A 21,057-nucleotide genomic window follows, 5' to 3' on the forward strand; every position below is an offset into this window, starting at 1 on the left:
TACAGCACACCCTGCTCCCATGGCAGCAAGCAGGTTACAGCACACCCTGCTCCCATGGCAGCCTGCAGGTTACAGCACACCCTGCTCCCATGGCAGCCTGCAGGTTACAGCACACCCTGCTCCCATGGCAGCCAGCAGGTTACAGCACACCCTGCTCCCATGGCAGCAAGCAGGTTACAGCACACCCTGCTCCCATGGCAGCCTGCAGGCAGCAAGCAGGTTACAGCACGCCCTGCAGGACTATCTCGCTGTAGCTGCGGAGGACTCTGTATCCCATGATGCTTTGCGAAGGTTAGTCACCCCCCCCGCTCCACCCTCGTTTTCCGGTGGGCGGTACGAGACGCTCCCCCCCTCCTCCCGAACTCGGCCAATCAGGCGGCCGCTGCACCGGTGACGTCACGGCGCAGTCGAAGAGGGAAGAGGAAGCAGATCGTGGAGGGGAAAAAAAAAAAAGAAGGCGGCGGAGCGCGGGGTCACGACCTCTGACCTCTCAACTCCAACCAACCAAAACTAACCGTGACCGGCGGGACCCGAGGAACGCAGCGACAACCGGAGAGGAGCCGGGGCCGCCGGGAGTGAAGGGGATGCGGCTGTGAGAAGGACCTCCTCCGGGGTGAGGTACGGAAGGGGTTCCCGGGGCCAGGCCGCTCTCTGCCTCTCCAGGCCCCGGCGCTGACCGCACTGGAGAGTGAGCTGCCAGCGTCGGGGCCTGCACTTTATAATCTGCGGGAGAATGACAGCACAAGCAGCCAATCAGGGCCCAGTATGCTCAGCCAATCAGCGGAGCGGGGTCCGCGCAGGCAGGGAATGACAGCCAATCACAGCCCAGGAGAGTCCGCGCGGGCAGATTGCTGTGGCCAATCAGATCTCGTAGAATGACTGTCCGGGTTACCGCACAGCGCCTGTCAGACCCAGGGTGACCTCAGGCAGGTTGCAGTCCGGGCTCTGGCAGGCCTACGGTCACAGCCTGGAATCCCTCCACCTGGCATAGAGCCAATGTGCCTTCCCGCCAGCGCTTTGCCTTTATTTATGTAATGTGTAAGGGGCGGGACACGGGAACCAATCAGGCAGCAGGTAACGGAGTTTGGGCGGCTCCATGGGATAACTGACAGGTCAGTGAGCCAATTGGAGAGCGAGGGAGGGATATGTTGTTGGTATATTGTTTTGTTTGCATAGCGCCATCTGGAGGCTACTTGCAATACTACACCTAAAGTCCATCTAGTGGTGGCATGTGATATTGCAGCTCCGATTTGATAAGCATCACACATTCAATACAATATGCGGATATGGATATTATTAGTTTTAATACAACAACTTGATATCAATTGTTTCACTTAGTAACCATTTTGCTCTGAGCTGATGTGTTATTTACTCTGGCAAACATCTGACTTCACAGAATCTGTGATAATATTATAGCACATCAGTCTAATAAAGTCAGCTAAGTAGTTAGCAAGGTCTGGTGGCCAGTTTGAGAAACTTGTTTTCTGTGATGGCTGGTGGTGTGTGCGCCTGATTAACCTCTTCATGAAGGGCAGTAGACATGTGCACAAACCATTTTCACCTGCAACAAGCAAGTCAAATTTGTGTTAATCCAGGACTGAAACAATACTTCCATCACGAAAATCCTAGACAAATTAATGTGTTTTGGACATATATTAAAATAATTCTCATTAGTTTACTGCACGTGAAAAGGACTTTTGTGCAAGTTTAAAAAAACTAATGCAAATTGTATGAGCCCCATACACCTTATGTGTCATGAAGAATTCGAACACTTGCAACTGTGTAAGACCATACCCAGCGCATTTTTGCCCATGCAAGAGTACTCCACACATGTGTATGTCTGGTCGACAAGCAGGGCTTGGTGTCAGTCCAGCTGATGTGCCACTTTTCCGGCACTTTGGTCACTGCGTGTCACCAGTTATTAATTTTTATCCCTAATTTTTTAGTTAAAATTGGCATGCAGAAAAAACATGAAGTTACGTTCTTAAATTGGTAATAAAACCAGTTGTTTGAATACTTCTGTACTTCATGATTTAAAGAGATCCTCTACGTTACATGACTATTACAGATTGCCGTAGCAGCTATACTGATTAGTTCTGATGACTTCCCTCGTTTTAACCTCAATCTATTGAAGAATTGTGTGATATAAACCAAGGTCTTCCGGTGGTGACAGGCCACACCCATTTCAGCCACATTATTGATGCAAAACGAACACTTCCACATTATCAATGGCAGTTTCTTTCATCTTGGATGAGAATGATGAACTGAAATGCAAGAGCTATTATCTAGGTTTGACAAAATTATAATGCAGAAGAATTATTTCTGTATTATAATGTGGGTGGTCCTCATTATCTGGGAATACCCTCTGTTTATAGCAAACTACTCTTAAACAGCAGGGTGTTTTACCGAGGGAAGGAGACAGGGAACACTACATAGAATGTGACGGCAGATAAGAACCATTCGGCCCATCTAGTCTGCCCAGTTTTCTAAATACTTTCATTAGTCCCTGGCCTTATCTTATAATTAGGATAGCCTTATGCCTATCCCACGCATGCTTAAACTCCTTTACTGTGTTAACCTCTACCACTTCAGCTGGAAGGCTATTCCATGCATCCACTACCCTCTCAGTAAAGTAATACTTCCTGATATTAATTTTAAACCTTTGTCCCTCTAATTTAAGACTATGTCCTCTTGTTGTGGTAGTTTTTCTTCTTTTAAATATAGTCTCCTCCTTTACTGTGTTGATTCCCTTTATGTATTTAAATTTTTCTATCATATCCCCCCTGTCTCGTCTTTCCTCCAAGCTATACATGTTAAGTTCCTTTAACCTTTCCTGTTAAGTTTTATCCTGCAATCCATGAACCAGTCTAGTAGCCCTTCTTTGAACTCACTCTAAGGTATCAATATCCTTCTGGAGATACGGTCTCCAGTACTGCGTACAATACTCCAAGTGAGGTCTCACCAGTGTTCTGTACAATGGCATGAGCACTTCCCTCTTTCTACTGCTAATACCTCTCCCTAAGGTAGCTAATACCTCTCCCACTAGGTAGCATAACCACTACAGCAAAGTGTGTAATTCATATGTCCTCAGAGAATGCTAAATATACATTGGTGTTTAAGAGCCCTAGTACCCTGACTGGAATAATATTGTCTCTCCTTTTTATTCTGATTGTTTGCCACAACAAGTGTTTAAAGGGCATTGTTTGTGAATATAAACAATTTTTTGTTAACATTTAGGTTAGGCATGGATTTATCTCTGGACCGTACTCACAACACATTTCCATTATCACGTCTCAAGCAACTGCTCCGACCCATGTTTTGACTGCAGCAGACCAACTCACAATGGCGGACATGCAACTGTTCCCAGAGCAAGGGTCGTCACAGTTGCTGAAGACTCACAAAGATGCAGCAGAGCACATACTGGATAGCATGACCAAGCAATGTGAAAAACTTCAGGGTAAAACTAGAAGCACTTCTTGTAGCAGCACCGACACCCGATCGGATCTGCGTGCACAGAAGCGTAAGGCGAGCAGGTGCCCCTTGGGCGCAGCTTCACCACAAACATCTGCATTTCATCACTTTGGCCTACCTGGGCTGTGGGCCAGCAGGGATAAACTCCCTTCACATCGTCCACTACAGCGGAAGATCCAACGCCACAGGCAGCGGTCCATCAGGAGCCTCAGTCATTTCCCCACTAGGAAGGACTTGGGCTCAACCATGATGCAATCCTCGTTACCGGCCTGGGGCTGGGGGGACTCCACACTTGACTCCCGCCTCACTAAGCCTTTGGGCTGTCGCCCTCTGCTGCTGAAACCTTGCATTGGCTGAAGCTGGACTTATTATCCTGGGCCCACTGCTAGTTGCCATACAGTTAGTGCTCACCCATGTGCAAAGCTCGTATTTTCTTTATATGCTGCTTTTCCTATTTAATATTCTTTTGTGTTGTATGGTCTGGGAGCTAAAGTTCAGTGCTAGTGGTCTCACAATATTGTATTTCCAGTCAGTTCAGCTTACCTAAAGTTTAGCATGTAACTTCAATGAAAGTCCTATTAACAACAACTTCTTTGGTAGTTAAGTGGCACAAGTACTAAGTCATGAATCTCATGTCTAACTAATCAGATATAACCTAGTATTCCCACATACAATTAGCTTGCACTACCTACTTAATTGCTGCCACCAAGTAAGTCAGGACTTCTACACTCATATTTTATTTTAACTATTTCTGTTACTAACACGCACAAATGTGCTGATGTTCTATATGCCATGGTGCATTACCTGTTTATACTACACTTGATATTGCTGCTTGTGTTTTAATACAGGGGTGTGTTTGTATCTAAGGTTTGCGTTTGATTGCAGGGGTGTGTCTTAATGTTCACTTTTAAATGCAGATGTATATTTGTGTGAAGTATTTGTGTTTGAGTGAAGGGGTGTGTTTGTATATTTTTTTTGTTTGTTTGAATGCAGCGGTGTGTTTGTACGTAATATTTGTGTTTGCTTGCAGGAGTGTGCTTGTATAACACACCATAACACCGATACACACAGATGCACATACACAGATGTGTGCGCAGACACAGAAGCACACTGACATATATAATATATATATATATATATATATATATATATATATAAAAAAACAAATGATCTTGCACTCCACCTGATCAGTTGTCCAATGCCCGGTGCTTGTCAGCCAAAATACAAAGAAAGTTTCAAAGATAGCACTCCAGGGACTTGATAAAAATTAACTTTTATTTTCTTCACTAAAACATCAAAGGTATCAACGTTTCAGCTTGATCCCCTCAAGCTTTCGTCCTGACGAAAGCTTGAGGGGATCAAGCTGAAACGTTGATACCTTTGATGTTTTAGTGAAGAAAATAAAAGTTAATTTTTATCAAGTCCCTGGAGTGCTATCTTTGAAACTTTCTTTATATATATATATATATATATATATATATATATATATATATACACACACTCAAACTAATACACGTACACACCCCCATACTCTCACACCCCCATACTCTCACACCCCCATACTCTCACACCCCCATACTCATACACACTCATACTCTCACACAAGTGATTTCTAAAAATATCTCCAGCCATCCTCCTGTTCCCTCCAGCTTACCTTATGTGCCAGGAGGGTGGCTTGGAGTCCTGCTGCTGTGGGAGTGAGGGGTCTGGAGCTCTTCGTGCTCCTTTCCCCTCATGCTGCGGCTGTCTCCCTGCAGGATGCTGGTAGGAAGTGAAAGGCTAGCACTTTCTCCCAGCCGGCCGACATCACAGGCGCCCGGTCGTGGTCTTAAAGGACTGGGCCCGACCGGGCCCCTGTTTAGTAGTAACCCCTGTGTGCAGATTTGGGAACCGCTGGTATAGAAGCAATGCCATGTCTCATGCTGTTTTGTCTGTTAAATGCACAACAAAAATAAATTTAAAAAATGTATTTCGAAAATTGAGCAGACTAGATTGGCCGAATGGTTCTTATCTGCCATCACATTCGATGTTTCTATGTAAAAATTACAAGTTTGAATACTATTTCTTATTGCAAAGATAAAAGTGTGAATTCCAATTTCAGTTTTAGCAATGTTTGTATTAAACGGATACTATAGTGTTTGGAATACAAGCTTGTGTTCCTAACACTATAGCTCCCTTCTCACCCCCCCACCCGTAACTGAAATTGTAAAAAAAAAAAATGAAAAAAAAAAACAAAAAACGTTATTTACTTACCCAATTCTAGCAGCGATTGGTTCTGGGTAGCGCTCCGCCAATGGGGGTGGTGGGTTAATGTGCGTGCGCGGCAAGCGCATTAGGCTCTCCCCATAGGAAAGCATTGAATTAATGGTTTCCTATAGGTATTTCTCTTACGCTGGATGTCCTTACAGAAACATAGAATGTGACGGCAGATAAGAACCATTCGGGCCCGTCTTGTCTGCCCAATTATCTAAATACTTTCATTAGTCCCTGACCTTATCTTATAGCTAGGATAGCCTTATGCCTATCCCACATATGCGTAGACTCCTTCACTGTGGTAACCTCTACCACTTCAGCTTGAAGGCTATTCCATGCATCCACTACCCTCTCATTAAAGTAATACTTCCTGATATTATTTATAAACCTTTGCCCCTCTAATTTATTTTTGTGCTAGTTTTTCTTCTTTTAAATATAGTCTCTTCCTATATGCAGAGTGTGAGGATGTCCAGCGTCAGTTATGCAAAAAGTCGCCTAGCAAGCAGGAAGTGCCTCTAATGGTTGTCAGGTAGACAGCCACTAGAGCAGGGGTTCTCAACCTTGCCCTCAAGGACCCCCTACCAGTCCAGGGTTTAGGGATTACCTGGGTGTGTCTAAAGTGTTTAGAAAAAAAAAAGAAAAATCACCTTAGAGTCTAAGGTGTTTTTTTTTCCCTTTTTCAATTCTGGACTGGTAGGGGGTCCTGAGGACTGGGTTGAGAACCCCTGCACTAGAGGCTGACTTACTGCTGCAATGTAATCATTGCAGTTTCTCTAAGGGCAATAGGGACACTGTTCACAGACTGTTTCAATATTGTCCCTTTAAAGCAATCCTGTCTTTTTGGTTTGTGTATTTTTTTTTTTTCAAAATAAGTACGTGTGCCAGATCTTTGTGAATGGGAGAATTTGTTGGTAATGTCTACTGCATTCCTTGGCATATCTCCTCACTGTGATACTACAAAACTGCAATTAGAATGGCATTGGCATGGTCTGCCACATTCTCTGGTGCCTGAACATATATTTCCCATTGGCACCTGCTACATATTGTGCCTGAAGATTGCTCATTATGACAGATACCGTGATTTTTGCCTCGTTAACCTTTTTAGCATTATACCTATAATAGCTGAGTGACATGCTTTGTTTTTGTTTTTTTTGTACAATATATGAATACGATTTAACTAAAGTTAAATTTCAGCAGTATGAATATGCCAGGGTTATATTACCTGTCAGGACGGCTTCGGCGGCCACTTAGGGCCTGGACTCAGACAGAGGCCTAGAGTTTCAACTCTGGCCCTAAGGAAGCACTCCCTGTGCCTGGCAGTAGATAAATAGATTTCCATGCTTGGCCCTGTGCCGCCCCCACCCTCCACCTCCCTTGGATGCACTGTGGTCTACACACCAATATAGGGTCAAAGTTACTTTGAGTTTTGTCTCGGCTCCTTTGCAATTCTCTATCACTCAGACCTCTCCACCAGACCACAGAAAACGTAAGCAGGTGGGGGGCATAACACGCACAACACTCATCCTCACTCAGGCACTCAGACTCCCTTACACACACATCTCACTGAGACAACTCCAAACACAAAATTCAGCCACCACACACAATATTCAACTTGCACACTCTACCTCCTATTGCTATTCTACGGGACCTGGATAGCCGCAACTCAGGATTGTTCCAAGTTACATTTTCTGAATGATTGTGTACTTACTTAAGTAGAATTTGCTTGAGTGTGCCAGTAATCAGCTTCTCTAATGGTTGAGAAGTCACTGCTGCTTTCTTTCCTGTAATTAGTTTTCTTCCAGACTTGTCTAAAACATTTCTTAGGTTTTAACAGAGGAGTCAGACTGAAAAGGACATTTAAAGTCCTGCTCATTACGTAGATGTTCATTTCTTCTGTTACTGATCTGACAGATGCCCTACATTTTAAGACTCATTTCCCTTCATTAAAACATTGAGAACTATGTTCTGAAACAGATTGCACAATTTGCCACGAGAAGAGGTTTTTTGTTTTTTTTTACAATTGGTTTTCTTTTTCCATCCTGCATGTAGTTAATTAAGCAAAAACCCCTAATGGTGTATATAACCAGAATAATGAGCAAATATCCTGTGTGTATATGTCTGAGGTGATAACGTTATACAAAACGGGTCTGAAAAACATGTGGCAACTGAGTTTTTGGTTTTTTTTGGTTGTTAATTTAAATAGACACTCTAAGCACCATAACCACTACTGTGTGCATTTTTGAACAGTTTGAAACTGACCTGGATCTCATGAGTGCCAGCAGTTCTTTCAATCTTCTGCTACATCATTCATTGGCTGAGAACATCTGCTGACACTCTTGTCCGATGAATTATGTCTTAATAGGGATACTGTCGATATTGCTAAAGAGTAGTGAAGGAACTTTAACAATATCTAGTACATTGAAAAGACTGCTAGTATCTGAGGGATACAGGTAAGTATCAACCCATTTAAAAATTACTTTGACTACTTACAGTGTAATGGTGGCAGGGGACTTCCTGCATCATAGCCGCTGCGGCCTACTGCAGTGCATAGACTGTCCATTTAATGCTCTTAAACATAAGCCCAACTTGTACGTACCATAACTGTATTAAAATGACGATACACTCTGACGTGGCATTTCTGTCATTTGCTGACAGGTTCAGGAATCTTTAGTGATGACCAGCTCCTCACAGCGCATCCAAATTATTTCCACTGACTCTGCTGTATCCTCTCCGCAGCGCATTCAAGTAAGTGCATAAAACCCATTCGACCAATGATTTTATCCGCTCGCTAAGAGAGACCCACTCCCTTCATAAAATGGACACATAATCAGATGCTTGAAAAATAAACACACAGTAGACTTGGTGAAATAAAAAGATACAAATATTTTGCTTAATTGTGTGTACCATGTTTTCTTATATGTAAATGTACACATTCCGGAAGATACAAAACAGGCCTTAGTGAGTGATCATCTAAGAAGACCATTTTCACCAGGTTCTTCCCCAGGCCTCCCAACCATCCTCATTAGTGGCACAATCCCAATTGTAGGGCCCTGTTCCAAGTTTGAATTGTCCCTAAAAAGTGTAGAGTAAGCACATCATAAGATGCTCTCCTGCTACGCTGTGGGCACTAGGTCCACGCAGAAAGCACTGAAACATTGCTCCCTGCATAGTCTGCCCTCTGTGAGCTGGCCTGTGTGATTGGCAGTGAGCCTGGAGTGCTTTCACGCCAGGCTGAACTGTCAGTTCTATGGGGATCACTTAAATACTTGCTCTACTTGTTTTAAAGTATACCTGTCACACATTGTAAAGGGACATCTTTAGCTTAAAGGACCACTATAGTGCCAGTGCCCTGAGGGTGCCCCCACCCTCAGGGTCCCACTCCCGCCGGGCTGGATGGAGAGGAAGGGGTTAAACACTTACCTTTTTTCCAGCGCCGGGCTCCCTCGGTGCTGGAAACTCTCATCCTCCTTTCCCGTCATCGGCTGAATGCGCATGCGCGGCAAGAGCCGCGCGCATTCAGCCAGTCTCATAGGAAAGCATTCTCAATGCTTTCCTATGGATGCTGACGTTTTCTCACTGTGAAAATCACAGTGAGAAGTGCGGAAGCGCCTCTAGCGGTTGTCAAGGAGACAGCCACTAGAGGCTGGATTAACCCTAAAGTAAACAGCAGTTTCTCTGAAACTATGTTTACAGGAGGCAGTGGTCTGGGTGCCTATAGTGGTCCTTTAATGAAGCAGTTTTGGTGTATAGACCATGCCTCTGCAGTCTCACTACTAATTTCTCTGCCATTTAGGAGTTAAATCACTTTTATTTCAGTTTATGCAGCCACATATGCTCTGGCTGTCACTCCCACAATCAACATAAAAAAGGTCTCTTTTTCAGCAGTGTGTTTACTTTAGATTTTTGTTCCCTCCTGTCTGTCAGTTGAACTTTAGTCACACACATTAGGCTCCTCCAGGCAATTAAAGGCATACTATAGTGCTAGGAATACAAAGCAGTATTCCTGGCACTATCGCTCCCCCTTCCCTTGCGCCCCACTCCCCGGTAAATTAAGGGTTAAATAACCTTTATTTACTTACCTTTTACCAGCGCCGATATCACTCGGCACTGGGCTGACGCTCTGCCCCCTCTGCTGTCCTGCGACGAGCGGGCTCTAATGCGCATGCACGGCAAATGCTGCGCGTGCATTAGACCTCCCCATAGGAAAGCATTGAATCTTCTTGCAGATAGTGAGGATAACTAACGGCAAAGGTCCATTTCAATTCAGGAAGCCCTCTAGTGGCTGTCTGGTAGACAGCCACTGAGGACAGACTTAGAGCTGCAATGTAAACATTGCAGTTCTCTGGAACTGCAATATTTTACATTGCAGCACTAATTGCAAAAGGGACACTGCACCCAGACTACTTCAATGAGCTGAAGTGGTCTGGGTGCCTACAATGTCCCTTTAACAGGACAGAAGATGAGAAATTCTAAATAAGATACACTGCAATAACAGAAGTTTAAAAATTAGGTCTCTCTTTACAGGAAATGTGTGGGTCTCAGACAGGGGAGGTGTGAAATGCTTAAACTTAACAAAACCACTTCCTTAAAAAAAAAAAAAAACACACTAAACTCACCCAGACCACTTCATCTCAGTGAAGTAGTCTGTGGGCAGTGGTCCTGTATGTTTAACTCTTCAAGATTTCCATTTTGCAGTAAAAGTCAGATGTAATGCTTTCTTGTGAGGCTCACTGGTTTATAAATAGGTACAGGGGCACTATTGTGTTAGGAATACAGGTACTGCCTTAGAAACTCTGATGTTTAAAGGTGAAATTGGCACGACAGGTTCACTTTAAATATAATTTTTAATCAAAAATGATATTCAAATTATAATATGTATCCCAGTTAAACCGAAATTACAAGTCTGCTTTCATGTTGGTGGTGCTGTGTCCGCTGCTATTCAGATCGGTGCCTGTCACTGTAGTATATATGGTACATCCTTTATCAAGCTGTTCCCTTATCACACCTTTCTCAGATTGTGACCGATCAGCAGACTGGTCAGAAGATTCAGATCGTGACCACCGTAGATTCCTCTGTGTCATCCAAGCAGCAGTTTATCTTGACCAGTCCAGATGGGTCTGGAGCAGGCAAGGTGATCCTTGCAACCCCTGAATCCCCCAATGCAAAGCAGCTTATCTTTACCACAGAAAACATTGTGCCTGGGAGAATACAGGTCAGTCACATGCTTGTTACTCACATTTGCTAAAATAAAGACTAATATGATAAATATATCTTTTAATTTAAACATTCATGGGAACGTAAACTCCTGTTTAGTTTTTTCTCTAAGCCAAGATAATATTGATTAAATCAACTTACTTACATTTTACCTTTGGAGCACAAGCAATAAATTAGCTAGAATAGGGACCTATTGATTTAATGTTATGTTGGAATATCGTACATTTATGCCAGAAAAAAAGGGGAATCAGGGGCAGCAGTGGTGATACCGTAAAGATCAACATTTATACAAAATACAGATTAAGGAACAGTGCACATACATAAAATCCAATTTTAAACGGCTACTTGAAATCCCTTGTCTTGACAAACCAATATGGAGATTCAGTTCCAGCATTGGCCATATTGGGTTAATAAGCCCACCAGTACATCATTGTATTCTACATGTATACCAGGCTATCCAGACATAAAATAGTCCATGGATACTCTGGAATGTAACTTAATTTGCTGGTAACATTTTTTTTTAAAATTCATTTGAAGCTTCACTAATACATTAAGTAGCGTTAACACTTAAAGGGACACTGTAGGCACCCAGACCACTTCAGCCCATTGAAGTGTTCTGGGTGCAAACTCACATCACCCTTAACCCCTTAAGGACACATGACATGTGTGACATGTCATGATTCCCTTTTATTCCAGAAGTTTGGTCCTTAAGGGGTTAAAGGGACACTCCAGTGCCAGGAAAACAAACTGTTTTCCTGGCACTGCAGGTCCCCTCTCCCTCCCACCCTCCATCCCAGGTTGGTGAAGGGGTTAAAACCCCTTCAGTGACTTGCCTGTATCCAGCGCTGATGTCCCTTAGCACTAGATCAGGGTCCACCCACGCTCCTCCCCTTCATCCGGCGGGGTGGGAGACCTATTGCGCATGCGCGGCCGGCGGCGGGGGAGACCTAATGCGCACGCTCGGCAATGCCGCGCAAGCGCATTAGACCTCCCCATAGGAAAGCATTGAAAGATGCTTTCAATGCTTCCCTATGGGGATTTTAGCGATGCTGGAGGTCCTCACATAGCGCTGGATTCAGGTAAGTTTCTAAAGAGGTTTTAACCCCTTCAGCGATGCGGGCACTCCAGGATTCTGCAGTGCCAGGAAAACTGATTTGTTTTCCTGGCACCGGAGAATCTTTTTAATGAAAACCTCCTCTGTGGAAGTTGTTTCCATTTGTGTGTGCTTTTGTGGCCATAAAGCCATTGTTCTAGGGATAGTTCCTTTCATAGCTGATGAACTTCTTGGATCAATGCTTTTTCACAGCAGCATGATGTTTGTGTTGATGGAACCCTCAGTGGCATGAAAGGAAATTTTTTTTTTTTTTTTTTGGTCACAAAATTAGCATCTTTGTTAGAGTGATATTAAGTGCTTTCCCTTTAAACATTGCGTGCTTGTAACTTTGTGTTGACATTTGCAGGTTGTATGACATGGCAATAATATATGCAGGCACATATTTACTAATAAAGGTCGCAGGAGCAGCAGGGTAATTAATGGCAGTATGTTGCAATCATGTTCTCTGTCAGATTGTAACAGATGCAGCCTCTGTGGAGAGACTCCTGGGAAAAGCAGAAGTGCAGCGTCCGCAAATCATAGAATATTGTGTCGTTTGTGGTGACAAAGCTTCTGGTATGTTTCTTTGGAATTCCTAACAATGCAAGTTTGAATTAAACATAACAATGTGGGATTTATTCACTAGACCATGAATTGTAGAAAATTGATAAGGGAATTGTAACTTCTATGGCAACATAGCCATGTTAGAAAAATTGATCTTTGCAAATGTCTCCAATTTGTCTGTTTTAGCCTAAAATTTGCAATTCCAATGTCAGTCCTACACGATTCCAGTTTATAAATATATTGTGCCATTAAAGTGTGCATGGCATGCAAATAAGACATGGTGGCATATTTTGGTTATGCTATTTTTATCTCTAATTTGTCTTTTGACAAACTGCCAGCAAATGCTTATATAAACGTAGGTTTACCCCATCCATGGTTTCATTACAAAAGCATTACCAATCAGGAGTTCATCTGACAACTTTAAAGGGACACTATAGTCACCCAGACCACTTCAGCTCAATGAAGTGGTCTGGGTGCCAGGTCCCCCAGGTTTTAACCCTTCAGATGTAAACATAGCAGTTTCAGAGAAACTGCTATGTTTACATTGCAGGGTTAATCCAACCTCTAGTGGCTGTCTTCCTGAATGCTCATTCTTAAATAGACAAGTATATGGAAAAATGGTTTGAATCCTGCCAAATAGTTATTGAAATTGTTTTTACATACATACTTTAAGTGTGGCCATGATTTTCTACCAGTTTTTAACCAGTTGATCAATAAAAACATTAAGTCTGACACATGTGCTACTTGGACTTTTAAACTCACTGCCCACTCTGGTTGAAAAAGATGCTGCCAGTGCCAAGCTTTTTAATCCAGACACCATGGCATACTTTTAGTAATCTTTGAGCAAAACTGGAAATCTTAGACTAAAACATCCATAAACATGAAATTCTCCCACTTCCCTAGTGACTTCTTGGGGAGCGGGGGCTGACAGTGCTTTCTAAGAGCTCCGTCACTAACGAGCAAAAATAAGCCTCTTCTGACCAAATCGGCATCGAACGCAGCTCCGGGTGCCCAAAGGACAGAGCAGAAACAAGCAGGGACCACGGGGATACCCATTTTGAGCTGTTACGTCACGAGAATGCTCTGTCCGGCCATGCGGCCTAGTTCTGAGCGGCGCCTGGTGTCTGGGGGAGGCAGCCAAGCTCCCGGCACAGGACACACACTCGCATTAGAGAGCCTACAGCAGCCCTGCTGCCCCCCACCCCTCTGGACTGGCAGGGGTTATCCCGGTCCCCGCTGGGGATACATACTTCAGCATCGCAGCATAAACCCCTGCAGCCACGGAATGTCCCTGAGATGGCAGCAACACCCACTCAATCCTGGGAGAGCATTGCAAGGACACACATCCTACCCCTCGTCCATATACCCAGAGGGGCTTTCAGGAAACAGAGCTCCCGAGGGCCCACTGTCCTACCACACATAGCAGGGGGACCCATGGACACAGGGAGGAGACTTCCATCTCAACCTGGGCTGAAGGACCTGTGCGGTCGCAGCACTACCACTATGGACTCACTCGACATCAGCTGAAATACTGTTCCCTGCGGAGTCCTGAGGTGGCAGGAGGCTTCCTAGCATTCAACATGGAGAACTCTCTATTATGGCCTGCATGGCCTGCATGGGGTGTTGGCTGAATGGTAACAGGAGATGCTGCTTGCAATGCAAAGTGATGCTCCATTCAATATATATATATATATACACATACATACACAGTGGGACCTCGGTTAACATAATTTTCAGTTTACAAATCCATTGAAAATAATGCCTCGGTTTACAATTTGTTTTCGCAATACAAAGCAAGTTTCCCCAGGATGCATTGCACCTGGGAGGTTTATAGCACCACCCCCTGCACACTGGAGCCTGTGGGTAGCACGTGGCGTCGAGTGTGGAGGTGTTGGAGCGGCTTTTGCATCGAGTTTTGGAGCCATTCTGGAAATTGTTTGCAGTTGTTTTGGGACTTTTTCATGCATTTCTTTAGCTGTGGAAAGGTAGGGAGCTGAGCTTTGTCATTTGCATGCCTTTTATTGTGTGTTCTGCATTGTGGGTTGTTTTCCATGCTAGCTCATTGACTTTTTTCTGACCTGCAGAACAGATTAATTGGTTTTCAATGCATTCCTATGGGAAACCGCGTTTTGATTTTCAAATTGTTCGCATATATTATAGTTTGTCTAGCATGTTAATTACTTTTGTTTAAAAACAAGCCTCATGGTTAGCTATGGGACTTGCCTATATTCCTGGTTAACTATGGGACTTGCCTATACTCATGGTTAGCTAGTATAGCACTCTGTTAATCACATAGCGATTTAAATACTGACTACTAGGTAGACATACCCGACTAGCCTTGTTTTTCACTAACACTTACTTAATAGTACTAAGTTTAATCGTGACACCTAGTCTGTATACTGCAACATGTACTGAATTTCATTATCGTATGCACACAGCCGTATCATTTTATGCCAAATCGTTACGCCCAACCGGCGCAGTGACCATAATGTATTTCCTTTACTCGGATATGTCTAAACCAACGCACCTTTTCTCATGTATACTGTCTAACCATTGCCACCACACTGCACAATAAAAATAAAGAATAAAAAAAAAACAAAAAAAACTTAGGTGGCATAAACCTGCTTGCAGACCTGACCAGGTGCCATTTCCTTAAGCTCGTCCAGGCACGCTTAGAATCAACTCAATATAGGCTAACCCGGGGCCAATCCAGCATAATAAACAGCAAAACTGCTGCCCAGGCTGCATCGATTGATGCCTTTTTTCTAGCCCCAAAAAACAGCCTAAACAGCGACGCAGATTTCGGGCCTACCACTCACTCCCCAGCGGAGACTCTGCAAATCACCCAAGAGCTGCTTCACCATCTACATCGCCCTGCATGCCGGCTATGGGTCGCAGATCGCAAAAACCCACCTCTGGGACAGACAGCAGCGATATTGGGGCAATGCTGCAAAGGCCTTTACAGCCCAGATAAACACCAGTGGGAGACCGGCGGGAGGTAGACCCCCAACCGGACAATTGGGAACTAGAGGTAACACTTCACCCTCAGGCAATACTTACCATACCTGAAGACTCCTCAGATGATTCAGCCCCAACCACAAAACGAGACCTAAAGGTTCTCCTGGCTGACATCCACAAGCTACTGGCAGAGTCACTGAGGAAGATATTTTGGACACTCAAACTAACATGACAGCAGTGCAAGACTCAGTACACCAACTCCAAACAAACCAGAGAATCCTGTCTGCTAAGATCACGGCCATAGAGGACCGACAACACCGCACACATATTAAAATCAGGCAAGTCCCTGCTGTTGTTTCTGGAGGAATTGCCTCACTACATAAGGCACCTCCTAGCCACTTTACAGTCTCCCATAGTGGCACAGAAATTTACTGTAGATGGACTCTACCGCATTCCCAGTACAGCCCACACCAAACCAAACATGAATCGGGATGTCATTCTACGCTGTCTCACAGTCCATGATAAAATCCTAATAATGACAGCACTAAAAGCCAAAACGCCTCTTGCCTTCGAGGACTCCACCTTGACCTTTTTTCAAGATTTAACCAGAGCAACACTGTTATGGAGAAAGTCCTATGGGCCTGTTACCACCCAATTACCAGCAGCAGGATTGCCCTACAGGTGGGGGACTGATAATTCTCTGATGGTCACACAGGCTGGAACCACCTACGTTCCCCACACCATGAATGACGCAACATCCTTTCTAAAGAAATTGGTACTGCCCACACTAACTGCAAACCCGGAAACTCCTGGGATCTGGCCAATGTCACCCCCTTTGTTCCACGTGCCAAAGGGGCACCAGCACCAGTTCCATGATGGCGACCATAGAAAGCCTGTGCACCCACACACCTATTTCTAACGGCGGCTCCAGTCTCCCGCCACTTAACTTGGCCACTTTCATGGAATTATACTCTACAACTGGTTATAATCGTTCTATTTGTTTTCTCGTTACCCTCAGTTAGGGACACTGCACTAACGTGCATTTCTTCTCACCACATTATCCCGCCTTTGGAGTAGCTTGCCTACCGGCATCATGCCTAGACTATCTAAGTTGCCCACCTATGCTAAACTTTCATGAAATGCAAATATAATCCTAATTCGAAACTAGCATGATTCCACGCTTCTGCGTATGTCAATGGCCATTTGGTCCACTAATTCAACCCCAGTGAAACCCTCTTTGACATACCGACACCACTAATTATAGGGCTTCCGTTAGACTGATGGCTATACTCCTATTTATCTGGCTTTATGTTTGCCCTCTATAACTTGTTATCCTGTTTAAAAGAAAAAAAAAAGTGCACAACGCAAGATATGTATGACCTTCGTACACCTTGCTAACTATTGAACGAATATCGCTTGTTCATTTTAGTCTCCCGGTGTCACTATACAGCGTGCGGGAGCAGAGAGGAGCTGCAGGAAGATCACTGCTCCCTCGAGAGCTGCCTCAGCTGACCAACTTCAAGCCCTCCAGGGCATGCGCCGTCTGGCTACACTTTTCCTTGAGCCGGCCTCCTCCCTGCTCCACAGCACGGGCAGGCAACTACAATGCTCTCTGAGCCGGCCGGCCACCTCCATGCTCCGCAGGGCAGGCGGACTGGCGGCTCCATTGTTTGCCCAGCCTCTCTTTAGCTAAAGGGCTGAGGATGTGTTGAGCCCTGTATTAGCAGATTAAAAAAGACCAAGTGAGATGTGGGGGGCTGCTATTAAAAGTAGCATTCAAAGTACTATATTTACTAGGGGTGGCTTGTAGAGAATCTAAAGAAATATCCAGCTTTCCTCTACATGACTACTAAATATGCAGCAGTGTAAAACAAAATGGTTTGCAACGCTAGATGTCACACTTGGCACTGTTGGATGCAAAGCACAGGACTGAGCAACCGCATAAATAGGCATCACACAATATAAATATTTTCCCCCCCTTTTTCCTCTCAGGTCGTCACTATGGTGCCGTTAGCTGCGAGGGATGTAAAGGTTTCTTTAAAAGAAGTGTTCGAAAGAGCTTGGCGTATAGTTGCCGCAGCAGCCAGGACTGCGTCATCAATAAACATCACCGGAATCGATGCCAGTTTTGCCGGCTTAAGAAGTGTTTAGAAATGGGCATGAAGATGGAATGTGAGTATTGCGGCTTTCTACGCATAATGAGCTCAGAATGTAAACTCAAATGTATCCTCTATTTTTCCTAGCTTGGAAACGTATTACTAAATACTCCTGTCCAGGAATTTGAGAAGCATGTAAATAATGTTTTAAATTGGAATCCGACTCTTAATCTGAAAGCTACTGCTACATCATGTGTTAAAAAGAGAGCCTGCCAGGAGACCACTATTGTTAACTAAACTGCTGTTTGTTGTGAGTTGATTTTACACTTCAAAATGTAGGCCAAAATATCTTAATGTGGGAATAATCTTCTGCACAAAACTATTATTATTTTTGTTTAGCTCAATGAAATTTACAGGGTTTATCATTAAAGTGAGAATTCAAAGTTAATTTAAATTTTAATAACCAAATCAGAAAAAAAAAATCTAAGTCGGCTATGCTTTTACTTCCGCTACTCTGGTGTAAAATTTGAAATTCTGCTTCCTGCAAAATTACTGGTTCAGTTCATTTTGAGCCAAATAAGGGACCAGTCTGCGTTTATAATGGTAGTACACATAGCCATTAAGACCCGGGGAGGAGAAGCTTTGTTTAAAACAAGTACCGGTAGTTAAAACAAAGACTTAATTCACATCTCTGTAAATGAGCAGATGCAATGGTTAGTAATACATTTACACATACTGGAGCCAAAGAGTTGTTCTCTAATGGACAAAGAGTGTAAAACATATGCCTAACAGAACACTTAAATCCTTCACCACCACGTTTTTTTTTTTTTGTTTTTTTTAAGTAACATATTATTTATTTGAATTTGCCATTTATAGTTACCATATAATAATAGGGCAGGTTTAAAAAAAACAAAAAAACTTTCTAATAGTATATTTTGTGTCACCCATCTATAGTAGCGGTAGGCAGCTAGCCTGTTGAAATTGTTTAAGCAGCAAGGGTACATGAAGAAAGCAGTTAGAAGGAAGATTGTGTTGGACTGGGCCACAATTAAAGCCCTGATTGTAGAGAAGAGATTTGTTTTAATCTGTGTATGGAATTGGTCTGGTGGAGTGTGTATCTGCCTACAATCTACATGTTGGGGAGTGGCCAGATATGCAGCCTGTGACATAGCAGAATAAAAAAAATCCGTGCTCTTTAATGCTTGAGATTTTAACTTCTCCCATGCTGTGGAGTTGTTGATCCTTGCGGTAATTAAATGACCACTATTAACACCATAACCACTACAGCTTAGTGTATTTGTTATTTTAAAGAAAGGCTAATTGTGTTGCCCCAATATGTATTTGTATTTATTTATTTTTAATCCATACAGAAAAGAGGACTCTCTCTAGACTAGGGATACCCTGCATCAATGGATGATGAACACATGTACTGTATACCATATTTACTTGCACAATTAGAATTCAAATATATAATTAAAACATCCAACCAATTTAAAAACAATGGATTAATACTTATGTATAAAAAATAAAGCTATTAGTAATAGCCCAAGTTATTGAATCAAATATATATTATCTCCAAAATAAAAGTAGGAAAAATCCTTAAAAATATAAAAGCAAAAAATTATATTTAATGCTGGAACTTCCACTTCCCTGTTTTGAATGTCCTCTGTATTGCTTCCCAGCAGTTGTTGAAGTGGTGCAGTGAAAAAATTAGCTTGACTTCATTTTAGTGTCAGTCAGACAGGGTAATAAGAGTGTTCTTTCAGGTAGCAACTTGTCTCAAACACTTTTCACCTTCCCATGGCTCTTTAAATGATAAAAGTAGTAATAAAATGTGAGTGGGATACAATAAAGCATCACCTATTTACTATATAAAGATATTATAGACAGACAATATTGTCCATTGTGAGCAATAGTGACACCTGGAATCATCTTTATGTGGTATAACATTTTATGTATTAAAGGAACACTATAGGGTCAGGAACACAAACCTGTATTCCTGACCTTATAGTGTTAGAAACACAATCTAGCCCCCCATGTCCCCACTTGCTCCCCTAAATATAGCAAAATCTTACCTTCACTCCAGTCTGCTGCTGCTGGCTCTGCCCCTGATCTGCCTGCTTTGCTAACATCATCAGAAATGTTGTTCTGAGCCAATCACAATGCTTTTACATAGGAAAGCAATGGATTGGCTGAGACTGTCAAGGTGGAAGATCAGGGGCAGAGCCAGCACAAGTCGAACACAGCCCCGTCCTATCAGCATCTCTCATAGAGATACACTGTGCAGCACTGCCCCATTAAGTACCTCTAGTAGCCATCTGAGGAGTGGCCAGTGGAGTTATCACTAGGCTGTAATGTAAACACAGCCTTTTCTCTGAAAACCGTGTTTACTGCCAAAAGCCTGAAGGGAATGATTCTACTCACCAGAACAAATACAATAAGCTGTAGTTGTTCTGGTGACTATAGTGTCCCTTTAAGTCACATGTTTTAAAGAGTGGTTACTGATTCTATGTATTTATAGTACACACGTGCACTGTTGACCATTTTTTATTTCTAGTAATGTAAATTCTGCCTTTTCTCTGAAAAGCCTTCAGCGACAGGCTACATACCCCAGAACAACTACAGTAAGCTTTAGTTGTTCTGGTGACTAATGTTGGGTGAATTTCCACTCTCCATGTCTAAATGTTAACTTGCCAATGATTGAGTGTAAGTTGAGACCTTGGCTTTCTTTACTGCCTGCATTTAGACCTCTGCACTGTCTGCCTTTTGCAATGCAGTTCACTACAATTCTATGATCATTGAACAACCGTCTCTCAGCGCTGAATCCCTTGAGTTAACTTAGTGCAAAGGATATTTTATTGTTTGAAAGCAAACACAGTGGAATCCTTTTTAAAGCAACTTTTGTCTGTTTGTCTTAGCGGTACAGAGTGAGAGGAAGCCATTTGACATCCAACGAGAGAAGCCATCAAACTGTGCAGCATCCACTGAAAAAATCTACATCCGGAAAGATCTGCGGAGCCCACACATAGCAACGCCAACTTTTGTCTCGGACAAAGATGGAGGGAGGTCGGTGTAGAACACTGGTAGGGTGTGTTTGTACAGATTGGGGATACAGTCACTAACTGTCTCACCACGAAATGGCTTGCTATATGTGGACTTAATCTGCCTGGAAGACCCCATAGAGGGGTAATTAAAAGTATTGCTACTTCTGTTTATTTTATAAATGATTTATGTTTCCTTGGTATATAATAATTCTCAGCTGTCACCATTAGTTTAGTCCCTTTTTCGATAATGATATCATGGCAGGATAGCTGAGGATATTGAATTGTGCTGTTTGTCTCCTCCACTCCTCTCCTGCAATATTATTTTTTGGAAGATGGGCTGAATTAATGGAGCAACTGCTGCCTG

At 43.2% G+C, this 21,057-nt stretch overlaps 1 protein-coding gene across 2 annotated transcripts in view; it reads left to right on the forward strand.

The window, feature by feature from the left end:
* Positions 1 to 414: 414 nt before the first annotated feature.
* Positions 415 to 21,057, forward strand: part of NR2C2 (nuclear receptor subfamily 2 group C member 2) — a 40,691-nt gene continuing 20,048 nt past the window's right edge. The window contains exons 1-6 of one of the 2 annotated variants that reach the window (XM_063426294.1): positions 415 to 618; positions 8,380 to 8,469; positions 10,739 to 10,936; positions 12,505 to 12,607; positions 17,546 to 17,725; positions 20,568 to 20,715. In XM_063426294.1, coding sequence (XP_063282364.1) covers positions 8,398 to 8,469; positions 10,739 to 10,936; positions 12,505 to 12,607; positions 17,546 to 17,725; positions 20,568 to 20,715 — 701 coding nt within the window. In that variant the 5' untranslated portion in view covers positions 415 to 618; positions 8,380 to 8,397. The remainder of the gene's footprint in view (positions 619 to 8,379; positions 8,470 to 10,738; positions 10,937 to 12,504; positions 12,608 to 17,545; positions 17,726 to 20,567; positions 20,716 to 21,057) is intronic. The other variant, XM_063426295.1, reaches the window with a different exon arrangement.

Source organism: Pelobates fuscus, chromosome 7 (assembly GCF_036172605.1).
Source record: "Pelobates fuscus isolate aPelFus1 chromosome 7, aPelFus1.pri, whole genome shotgun sequence".
Taxonomy (NCBI): domain Eukaryota; kingdom Metazoa; phylum Chordata; class Amphibia; order Anura; family Pelobatidae; genus Pelobates; species Pelobates fuscus.